This window comes from Haliotis rufescens, unplaced genomic scaffold (assembly GCF_023055435.1).
Source record: "Haliotis rufescens isolate VD_foot unplaced genomic scaffold, xgHalRufe1.0.p SCAF_15, whole genome shotgun sequence".
NCBI classification, from domain to species: Eukaryota; Metazoa; Mollusca; class Gastropoda; order Lepetellida; family Haliotidae; genus Haliotis; species Haliotis rufescens.
In genome coordinates this window covers 10,775,711-10,788,268 of record NW_025963835.1, presented here as the reverse complement: position 1 = coordinate 10,788,268, position 12,558 = coordinate 10,775,711, and the positions used below count along the sequence as shown (strand labels likewise).

Sequence of the window (12,558 nt, the reverse complement as noted above, 5' to 3'; positions counted from 1 at the left end):
CAGCTCGTGACTACCTTCATTATACCAACATCAACGACTTGCCCTGGCCGTCGAGATCTCCAGATCTCGACCCAATCGAACACCTCTGGGATGAACTCGATCGACGAGTACGTCAACGTCAGAACACGCCGCAGACACTCCCACAACTGGCCAACGCGTTACAAACAGAATGGCGCAGAATTCTGCAGGACTGAATTCGTACACTTATCCAGTCAGTGCCGAGGTGATTAAGAGCCGTGATTGCTGCCCGGGGCGGTCACACGAGTTCAGCGCTACCTTGTGGCCTTATGTAACATGACAATGAACAGTTTTCAATGCCTTTGTACAACGACAACATGTGACTATCAAGCTCCAAATTTTCATATATATATATTGATATGATATTAAATTAAATATACGAGTTATTATTATTAATATAACTAACACTGCCGTATTTCGTACAAGAAATGTCACTTAAACGCAAAGTGCTTGGCGGATTAGTTGAATTCCTTTAGCAATGGTACACGCGGTACGTCCGGGTTAGAATAGGTCCCCAGGAACTTACATGTATGCTTGTCTAGACCAGACGGATGTCATGTCGTCCAAGGTTTATTTCATGTCATTATACCCCGGCGACGTGGGACATCGCCAACAACATAAATCCCTGCTTTTTCTGATCCAGACTGTATTATCATGCCTCTGTTGTTTGTTCTTTTAAGCCGGTCACAGCAATATTCAAGCCATATCGCGGCAGCCTGTAAATCCAGTGAGTGAGTGAGTTGGGTTTAGCGCCTCTTGTAACAGTACAAACTTTGGTGAAACCCACGAGCACGGGTATGGTGCTTACAAACCTAGAAACATAATCGGGGCGAACCGGATTCGAAACCGCTATCAAAGGTTTCTGGTGTGCCAAGGGACGCAACTCTGCATAGCGAATTGCGGCGTATTGTGTCAACCTTGCCCCCTCATAATATCTTGAACATGTTGTAGGTTCTGTTTTCAGAAAACGAATGAAATACTCCTGCCACGAGGAAGGGGAAGGAAATTACATGACAAACATCACAGGTGACATCCTCTGTATACGGACAAACAGCCATATGGATCTAATGTTTGTGTTGTATTGTCGATTACTGGTCGTAGAAGCCGTATCTTGATGAAGCGGTCGTAAAAGAGCTTTCTGACGAACTAATGAAATGATATTTGATTGTCGAGTTAGCCAGGGTGTCAATAAGGTGAGGTGAGGTGAGGTGAGGTGAGGTGAGGTACATACATGTGTGTACTACAGGTAGTCATGAGTATTGCCGGTTTTATAGTGCTAGTCGCAATTTAATTCGGATACCCAATTCAGACACACATGCTGAACCCGAACCCGGTCCTTGTTTATAGCCTTAGTGCCGAACGCCAGGCAGGGTAACAACAAGTACCATGTTTTAACGTATTTTGGCATGACGCGGAGAGGAGATCGAACCACCTCCACTACCCAGCCAGACGCTCTATCCACTCCACCAGGGACGCGGTACTGTGCGAGATGACTGAAGCTTCACAGGAATAATGCGACAAAGGGTAACTGACCTATCACCAAGGTACTACAACGTTTGGAGTAAGTGAGTGAACGTTGATAAATGACGCAGTCATTGTTGTTTAACATTGTCTTTTTAAGTTAAGTAACGTCAGTGTTGCTAAACGGTTTATGTTAGCTGGTATTAAAGCGATAAGATTACAACTGTTCGTGCTCCAGCTTTGCGCTATCGTGAAGTGCATCACCGCCAATATTTAATCTCGAAGGTACTGTGTGCGACTGTGGCCCATCAGACATGTTTGTTATGAAATAATTGGTCCCTTATTGAAGTTGTGAAAACGTTACGTTTTCTTGGAAATGCATTGTTTCGTGTAAGATGCGATCACTTCCACAGTTACACACTGTTGTAGATCCCCATATGGAGAATCACGTGACCATACATTTATTTCGAGCACTGTAAGGAAAACATGAACGTCCCTGAAAACGAGCTCCCTTCCATTCGTAGAACGCTCGGCCCTCATTGGGGCGGTGGGGTGGCCTAGTGGTTTAAGCGTTCAATCGCCACGCCGTAGACCCGGGATTGATTCCCCACATGGGTACAATGTGTGAAGCCCATTTCTGGTGACCCCCACCGTGATATTGCTGGAATATTGCTAAAAGCGGCGTAAAACCATACTCACTCACTCACTCAAGGGGCGGAGTTAAAACCATAGTGTTGAGGCCCGCTTCACGTAAAATGTTGTTTTTTCGGCACAGTTGTGTGAGCTTGCATGTAATGATTGAGCTGCCATCGTCAGATTCCGGAAAGCAGCTACTAGCGATGACTATAGTTTGTGACAGTTCTACGGTAACATCATCTTGATCACGGCCAGAATTGTCACAACACCCCTGTTATCGTTAGAACTGTCACAACTTCTCGGTCCTAGGTTTATACGCCGAAGATTACAAGTAAGGGAAAACACTGTCAAGACAGACAGAATGGCAGTCCTATCATCGGTCTGACGCCCAGAATACGTTCCAAGAACATCGGACCATTCACGTCAACAGATAGCAAGCATAAACATCAAACGTTGCCATGTCCGCAATGTATTTATTATTCAAAAGCGTTTCGGTTGATAATCACAAGTCTATTTAAAAGAAATGATTATTATTCATTGCATCTTTCAAGTAAAAAAGAAAGCAATACAAAATGCACAACAATTCATTACAACACAAACTGACTTGATGGTATGATTCACACATTACCATAAAACAACGAAATACATGAAAACCCCGAAATACAGTAGGTTTTACAAGAGCGTGACAGGAGCCTGTACATGTTACGGTAGCAATCGTGAAACAACAGGGTTCTAATTGACGAACACTTTTAGGACAAATATGACATCATTTTCATTCCTATAAGGGGTTATACAACATAATATCAATTCAATATGATAAGATTACACGTTTACCAACAAGTACAATTGGCAATTTCTTTCGCTAATAACAGCTCAGATTTGTGTACAATAGCGTTGCTATTAAGTCGGGGTAACCGTTATGATTCCGACTACAATAAGTGAGTGAGTGAGTGAGTCTTGTTTAACGCCGCTTTGTACAGTATTTCAGTTATATCACGGCGTGTCAGTTTGAAGTTGGAAGCATGGTTATGATGTTGACAAAGCGTGCCTTATAATCGGAGCGAAACCCACGACCAGCGGATCCTGTCAACACAGGATTACATGTGACTCCCTCCCTCACTTAATGCCTCCACTGATGTGTTGAACTTAGGCTATTTACAATGGTGCGTTTGAGACATTGTACAAGAAATAGCACACCATGCGTACATACGAGTATAACCACACAAACACATAATGCTATAGCGAAGCAGCAATCATACATGATCTCAAAATTACAGCGGTTACACAACAGGTGTTCAATAGAGGCACTTCAATTACACACAATGCCCGCATTTGTAAAATAAGTTGGTAAAATGACCTTACATGTACCCGCTGGCCGTTACTTAATGTCCTGGGCCATGAAGTAGCTATCCTTGTGCTGAGGTCCGAGTTCTTCTACATTCTGTTTTACAGCAGAAACGTGCACACACGTGCAAACATCGGTGTGAAACTTTATTAGCAAAAATGTTTATTCTTGTAATAATATGCATTCTCATCGACAATCACAGCATGTAAGTGGATTGATTGTAATAATTGGTAGCATGTAAGCCCACTAATTGAAAAGCAGTTGGTAGCATGTAAGCCCACTAATTGTAAAGCAGTTGGTAGCATGTAAGCGAACTAATTGTAGAGCAGTTGGTAGCATGTAAGCCCACTAATTGTAAAGCAGTTTGTAGCATGTAAGTCAACTGCTTGTAACGCAATTGGTGCGTAAACTGTCAATGATGTAGGTCTGTTGCGTGTTCTAACAACTGGTTCCACCCACAGTGCGTACCCTGTCAATGATGTAGGTCTGTTGCGTGTTCTAACAACTGGTTCCACCCACAGTGCGTACCCTGTCAATGATGTAGGTCTGTTGCGTGTTCTAACAACTGGTTCCACCCACAATGCGTACCCTGTCAATGATGTAGGTCTGTTGCGTGTTCTAACAACTGGTTCCACCCACAGTGCGTACCCTGTCAATGATGTAGGTCTGTTGCGTGTTCTAACAACTGGTTCCACCCACAGTGCGTACCCTGTCAATGATGTAGGTCTGTTGCGTGTTCTAACAACTGGTTCCACCCACAGTGCGTACCCTGTCAATGATGTAGGTCTGTTGCGTGTTCTAACAACTGGTTCCACCCACAATGCGTACCCTGAGTCAATGAGTGAGTGAGTGAGTGAGTATGGTTTTACGCCGCTTTTAGCAATATTCCAGCAATATCACGGCGGGCTTCACACATTGTACCCATGTCGGGAATCGAGCCCGGGTCTTCTGCGTGACGATCGAACGCTTTAACCACTAGGCTACCCGACCGCCCCACCCTGTCAATGATTTGGGTCTGTTGATGGTTCTACCAACTGGTTCCACCCACAATGCGTACCCTGTCAATGATGTGGGTCAGTTGATTGTTTTACCAAATGGTTCCGCCAACAGTGCGTACCCTGTCAATGATGTGGGTCAGTTGATTGTTCTACCAACTGGTTCCACCCACAATGCGTACCCTGTCAATGATGTGGGTCAGTTGATTGTTTTACCAAATGGTTCCGCCAACAGTGCGTACCCTGTCAATGATGTGGGTCAGTTGATTGTTCTACCAACTGGTTCCACCCACAATGCGTACCCTGTCAATGATGTAGGTCTGTTGCTTGTTTTACCAGCTGGTTCCAACCACAGTGCGTACCCTGTCAATGATGTAGGTCTGTTGATTGTTCTACCAACTGGTTCAACCCAAATTGCGTACCCTGTTGCTGCGATTGGAGTTGTTTGATTGTATGAACAACTGGTTCCACCCTAGGTGCATACCCTGTGTTGTGGAAGTGGAGCAGTTGACTGAACTACATAGGATGTATATCTGGTACGATTGCGTAATAAGCTGAAAAAGCTAATTGTATAGTTTAATGTATACTTGAATCACAACACATGGAAGTTCTAATAACATGTGATGGGGTTCCGTACTCTAGTGGTAGAGCTTCTGACCTGAGAGCGAAAGGTACGGGGTTCGACCCCCGGCCGCGTCATACCAAAAGACGTTAAAAATGGTACTTGTTGTTTCCCTGTCTTGCCATCGGCATTGAGGGTCTAAAACACGGACTGGTCGAGTATCATGTTAAACTGCGAAATGACATCCCAGTGGGCTAGCACTATGAAATCGGCATTAGTCTAGACTAGTACAGCCAACAACACACGTGCATACACGTCGTTCTATACGTGCACTAATCCTGAACGCGACGTTAAACCCCATTTCACCTGACTTCACCTCTAATAACATGTTATGATTTGCCACAACGACTTACGATTACTATATGGGTATCCGTCTAGGAAATCTAACGTGCACAAACTGGAACCTTACTTCACCATGACCTTTGTCTTGCACTTACTCTTGGATGTGTTAAGTTTAATACCTAATTATATGAACTTACTTGTTTCAATAACGCTAATGAGATATACATACACTACACGCCTATCAGTCATGCCTGCAGGTTATCAATTCAATTTGAATATTTTGCGTCTCAAAGGAAATGTCGCTGCGATGAATTGCACCACAATGCTTTGCTGATCACTGTGACATCATCGGTTGCCATGACGTAACAAACTAATGACATTACTAGTCATTCTCCCCCGAAGCTGGATAGCTGTACGCTTTACACTCAAGACACTGGTTACTACTGTTTACAATCTGAAGAATTTAGAAGAATAATTTTACATAATAAATCAATCTTTCTGACGTTGCTCTTGATATCAAATATATCTAAAGTCATTGATAAAGGTTTAAAACTACTCGGCTAGATTCGAGTTGTTTAACGTTTAGCGACTCGTGATGATATATTTGATATCAAAAGACACTCATGTGAGATTCTCACACATAATTTAAGAGGCAGTGAATATAAGAGGCAGTGAATATAAGAGGCAGTGAACATTCCTCATTGACATCAGTGTTATGTGGAAATATACCGTCATTCGCAATGCTTGATTTCCACATGTATAAACAGACATACCCCGTTAAATGGAACGCGGTAATCTCGATATATAGTCAAAGACAATTTAATACTGTAGTCCTTGCATATCCTTTTCTGTCCTGTAGTCTGATATCAGTACCCTCGTTTTTCTCGAATTACGAATAACTCTATATGAGGTTATTCGTGAAAATGTCCCATTGCATTGCTGCTCTGACGTTGCATGGAAACATGATGGCATTCAACGCTGATGAACAGACAGTTATACATTAAGGTATACTTGTTACACCGTGGAAGGACAAAGGCAGCTTGGATAGAAAGGGGTAGCCAGTCGAACTGGACCGTTTACGAACTCACATCAATTTCATCTTAATAGTATGAAACTAATTTTGCATTTCTATTGCTTATGTTCTTTGCTCTCAAATATTACGTATACAGAAAACACGTTGCCATTATAGTATGTTTTATGGAGCACTGACCATACCCACCTTGTGTCGTGAGTGAAACATTGCCAATATCTACACATGGTGTCGGGTCTCTAACCCTGAGCAAAACTACAATGTAATGGGCTACGCGTTGTAAAGACAGCTATCTCCCTTGAGGACATGACACCGTATCAGATTATTCCCATATCAGATAAAAGGTAAATAAGTAATGAAATCAACTTGGAAATTTGACCTCGCATTTTTTTGGAGTTTCGACTACAGCACGGCTGTATCGAATTACGGAATCCTTACTGAAGAGAGTTAAGTATGGATATATCTGAGGGTTCTGCTGGCATGGTATGGTTCTTCGTCACATGAGCAGTATTTTATGACTGACTTAAAATAATATATCAGAATCGTGTTCTGTTTATTGTATTCAAGGCCATTTGTCACATAGAGTTTCACACAAAAGCTAAAAAGGCAAAGGACGTACATCTGTAAATGAGCATTTTTTTATTTACGTAATATCACCAAGTTTTCAAAAATCACAAACCTTATTCTGAGATCCGACGTTCCAACTGTGAGCTGTAATTTCAGGCACATATAACTGACAAACATAAAACAAATTAATATAGTTGTTTCAAAATAAGTCTGAAATATCCCAAATAATGCACTGTGGTTTTACAAGTCACGAAGGCGGTGTGTAGGTGTAGCAGCGGCACAACAATTAGTCAAATATACATTTCCCTTAATCGTTCATAATTATTTCATTAATCCTCAAAATTGCCTGTCACCCCCAAGGTGAACAAATGACATTGCAGATTAGTGATGTGACCTTATCGTAGATTATGAGTAATGCTCTTGAATGTGGGTCGTTACGATTTGCATTTAATTCCTGGATCAATTATTTCTGAGTTCTTTATTCACCCAGGTTTACATACTAGGTAGATGTTGAGCCTTGCTTCTCAGAACATTCTGAGGCCTACACAAGCACTGAACAGTTATCTCTACAATCTCATGTACAATCCAAATCCTTCGGTCTGTGGTCCCAGTCCAATAGTAAGTAAAGATCTGGTATTTTCAAACCCTATCGGGGCCAGATTTAGATATCCCCATTGATCTGCCTAAGCTTTTGAATATTTCCCTAACTTCAGATTGAATTAGGTCGAAGCACATTGATATCAAAGCCAGTCCGAACAGAAGGTACAAAGTGCACGAGATACGTTTAGCTTGGTTGTGCCAAGAGTCGTGACGATAGCCGGGCACGTAATCCCCAAACCCAATTGTACTCAGTGTTATAAAACAGAAATACGAACCCTCCAAATAATTCCACTCTGGTTCCCACAGAGTGAACAACATGGCTCCAAGGAATATATACCCCGCTAGGAGCAGAAGACACACGAAAATTGGTATTCGCACAATAGTGTTGTTGTTTTCGGGTGGGCATTCCACAACACTATCAATCGCTCCTTCATTTCCGTACGTATAGCTTGTTGTGCTCGGGTCGGACATTCGATGTAGGATTCTTCCGGGCTGGGGATTTTTTCTTGCGCATTTGCATCGTGGGATCTTTTTCCAAAAGAACCGAAAACACTTTGCCATGAAGGAGCCAATGTTGGTGAGGCAGAGAAGAGTAAGGGGTATCCCCACCAGGGCATATAGTATCGTTGCCAGGCGACCCCAGAAAGTACGAGGTGTCAGATGTCCGTAACCTGAAAAACAGAAAGAAGGTTTTTTTTTTATGAACGTGTATGTATCAACTGTCTTTTCTTTGGGTCCAACGACGTTTTCAACAGTATGTAAGTTTTATCACGGCGTGTGAGCTCAGTGTGGAAGGAAAGTCTTAAGTGATGCAGATCTTACCCACGAGCCCGGATATGGTGCTGACAAACCTAGGAACACAATCATAGGTTTCTGTCGTGCAGAAGGTATGCAATTCTGCACAAACCCCACAACCTCGTAAACGAGGAAGGAATAAGTTTTCATTATTACCGAGTTCCAGACCCACATAAACATGGAATGAACCAAAATGTCCAAGCATATTATCAACATTTCAGTTATAATAATCATTTAAACATGAGGCTCAAATAATTCACATGGACGAAGAACCAAGTGAGCTATAAAAGACGTTCGTCCGTTAATTTATTTTTCGGCTAACGGGATGAGACAACAATGTGAGAACTCATATTATTTGTACATTTGCTTAAAAAAGGATCCTCAGAAACTAAAAGGCTTGGAATGTTGAAAGACAATGTTTCAAACGTAACAGAATATATTTCCCAGAAGTCGGTGACCCTTTGCGGTAATGTGCCAGGTGATGTTCCAAAATTTGACAAGAAGCTGTTGTTCAAAGTATCGAGTCTGGACAGTAAATACAAAAGCATTGTGCATCTACGAGTCCAGTTGACACGCAATCGGCCTCACTCCATCTGGTCGTCATGATCAGGTCACATTTAAAGGGATCTCAAGTATTGGGGATCAGTTTTATCGTGTGACTCCACGCTACGTCGTCGACATTCATGTTTGCTTTGGCTTGATAAATGTCATTTGACATACATGATTGTGAAGTTGTACACGGCGGATGTATACAACTATATAGTTACTGTCTGAGTATTTCAATAACACACAAGAAAGGTCTGGGCGTAGTGTAAATTGCTGCGGCAGACGTATCAAACTGCATTTTCCTACCTCCATGATGAGATCTGATTGGTCCACGTGATCTTGATCAAACACTATGTATCCCGCCTTAAAGGGAAATAAATTCTCAGTTGATGATACCCTGCCACGAGCAAAAGAGGCTGCACGTGGATTTCTGAGAGGGAGAATAGATCTTTCATTCCCCGCTTCGAAGAAAAGAGGCTCGCGCTTTTTCTGAGCCAATGAAAGTCACGTGACATGGCACAAGCTAACCTCCGCTCAATCGAGCAGCTGTGTTCTATCAATTTTAAATATGTAATTCTCTTACAATGTCATATTTAAACATGTCGGTGAGATAAATTCGTTGCAGCAGGATTACTCAGGTTTTATGCGTCCCCCTTTGAGTTCTAGGTATAAAACCTGACGCGGGACGCATAAAACCCCATGTACCCCGAGTGATCCTGCTACAACTTATATAATCCTACCACTATGTCAGAATGATGAGATCTGATTGGTCCACGTGAACATGATAAAATACGATGTGTCCCGCCTTGGAGGGGAATAAATTTCTCAGCGGGCGAATAAATCACTTATACCCCGCCACTAGCAAGGCTGGCTACATTTGAATTTCTGAGAGGCAAATAAATCCCTCACACACCGCTTCCAAGCAAAAAGCCGCACGCTTTTTCCGAGTCATTGAAAGTCACGCGACATAGCACACGCTATCACAATCGAACAGCTGTTTTCTATCAATTTTGAAAATGTTTTAATTTTCTTACAATGTCATATTTAAACATGTCGGTGAGATAAATTCGTTGTAGCAGGATCACTCGGGGTACATGAGGTTTCATGCGTTTCTCGTTATATTTTATACCACTCGCCTCCGATGCATAAAACTCCATGTACCTCTCGTGATCCTGCTTCAACTTTTAGTTGACATTTGCACCCAACTCGCATTGAGGTGGTCAGCTAAACAATACTGCCTACACAAGGTCCCATGAGCACGCCAGAAACCTATGATTGTGGGTTCGATTCCCGGGTCGCCCCGATTATGTTTCTAGGTTTGTCAGCATCAAACTCGTGCTCGTAAAGAAATAAACGTCTGAGACATGCCTCGCGTCGTCGTTTTCTCCCATTAAGCTGACACGCCGTGCTACAACTGGACTACTGTTAAGAACGGCGTTAAACACAACACACTCACTCACTCAACAAGGACTCCTGCAGAAAGGGTAACAAGGGACATGTATGTCTTACTGGAGTTTATGTCACCATCTCTTCAGTTCTAAATGAACAAGACCAACTCGGAACAAGTCCAGACGTTGGAAAGAAGAAAACGCTCGCTTAGTTCAAGAACGCCTAAACCAGGGCTGTTGCCACTGAAGTTATTCGTATACATATCGGCGCTTCCATGTTTTTGTATACAAAAAATTGACATATATCCATAAAACTGGCGTTTAAATTTAAAGAATAAACATTTCCATTAGCAGCTAAATTCTAACAATGCTCATGTGGGTCACTAGGTCAGTATTTCTGAAAGTCTTAAACTGTTTTGTACACAAACCTGAAATATCCGCACACAAGAAGGCACGCCTCGACTTCTCTGGGAGGGAACGTAAGAACAGTTCTCTTTATCTATATATTAATACGATGTCTTTAGATGAAAATCATTATTTACAGCCAATTCCCAGGAGATGAAAGGGTTCCTCCCTTGATATGTCACTCTTTGTTTACTCCAATTTACTCGCTAAAAGCTCCATGTTTTCTAAAATGCCACACTGTAATCTAAATCAACCTGATTTGATCTCAGATTCACACCAAACCGGTTTCAGATTTCCCATGTTGACTGAAACGAATACTCCCATCTTTGTCATAGAGAAAATCATTTCTCTGTGATAAAGTGGTGTTTGCGTATTAATACGACCAAGTGAAATTAAATTCTGATAAATATTTGAGTTGTCAGGAGACGATTCAATCTTGCAGCCAGAGAATTAATGCTGCTGTCAGACCGAATGTGACGTATCACTCCTCACGGAGAGGACCCTGGTATAGAATATCGTCGGGCCAGAGCGCCTCTGGGAGACTTGTTAATTGAGTAATCTATCAATGTAATTGATGTGTCACCGTCTGTAAACACGCTTACCTAAGGTATAATTGTTGGGACAAATAATGATTACGTATGTAAATACAAATAAGTAAACCGAGAGGATCAATAATGCTCGGAATATTTGTTGTCGCTTGGTACATAGTAATCCATCTGCTGGTATCTGTGTTGAATCGTGTGTTGTGATTTGCCCTCAGAATGATGGATGACCATGTCAGGCGACACGTGGATCGGTGTGGTGGTATGTGATCACGATGATCACGACTTATGATAAGGGTCCTTTGTGTTCTCTAGCAAATTTAAATTGTAACGATATTAATGTCCATTTCAGTAACGACGAGCCTGTTTTCATTTGCATGCTTTGGACAAATAATATGACATGATCTGACATAAAAAAGTAAGTGAATTTGTGAGTTGGGTATAACTTGGGAAGAATGTGAGCGAGTGTTGTTTTACACCGCGTTTAGCAATATTACAACAATATCCCGGCGGGGTACACCAGAAATGGGCTTCACACATTGTACCCATGTCGGGAATCGAACCCTGGGTCTTCGTTGTGACTAGCGAACTCTTTAACCACAAGGCTACCCGACCGTCCCACTTCGGAAGAAAGCCTGAAGTGATGCAGGTCTCAAACGTTTACAACTTTGGTGAAACCCACGAGCACGGAATTGGAATACGATGACATGCATCAACTAAATCAGCGATCCCGTTAGTCGCCTCTTAACGACAAGCATGGTCGCTTTTTACAGTAGGAATGGGTTGCTGAAGACCTGTTCTACCCCAGATCTTCACGGGTTGGGTATGGTGCTGACAAACCTGGAAACATAATCGGGATGAACCGGGATTGGACGATCATATGTTTTTGGTGTGCCCAAGGGACACAACTCTGTACAACGAATTGCGGTTACTAAGATGACTGGGAAACCCGTGCCCCCTAAAAAGAATAAATTGACAAAGAGTGAGTGAGTGAGTGAGTGAGTGAGCTTGATTTAAAACCGCTTTGTGCAGCAGTAGTTAAGTCAGTGAGTATTGTTTGACGCCGTCTTTAGCAATACTCCAGCAGCATCACACTAGAAATTGGCTCCACACATTGGTTACCATGTAGGGAATCGAACCCGGGTCTTCGGCGTGAAGACCGAACGTTTTAACCACTAGGCTACCCCCATTGCCCCGGACAGTATTTAAGTTATTTCAGTCTAATGTGTTAGGAAAGCCGGAAGTGACGCATGTCTGTCAGACGGTTAGAACATTGACGAGCACGGATATAGTGCTGACAAACCTAAACATATAATCATGCTGACA

At 42.4% G+C, this 12,558-nt stretch overlaps 1 protein-coding gene across 3 annotated transcripts in view; it reads right to left on the bottom strand.

Moving 5' to 3' along the window:
- Window positions 1-4,064: 4,064 nt before the first annotated feature.
- Window positions 4,065-12,558, bottom strand: part of LOC124110414 (TWiK family of potassium channels protein 18-like) — a 57,003-nt gene continuing 48,509 nt past the window's right edge. For all 3 annotated transcript variants that reach the window (XM_046469770.2, XM_046469768.2, XM_046469769.2), the window contains exon 3: window positions 4,065-8,227. In XM_046469770.2, coding sequence (XP_046325726.2) covers window positions 7,596-8,227 — 632 coding nt within the window. In that variant the 3' untranslated portion in view covers window positions 4,065-7,595. The remainder of the gene's footprint in view (window positions 8,228-12,558) is intronic.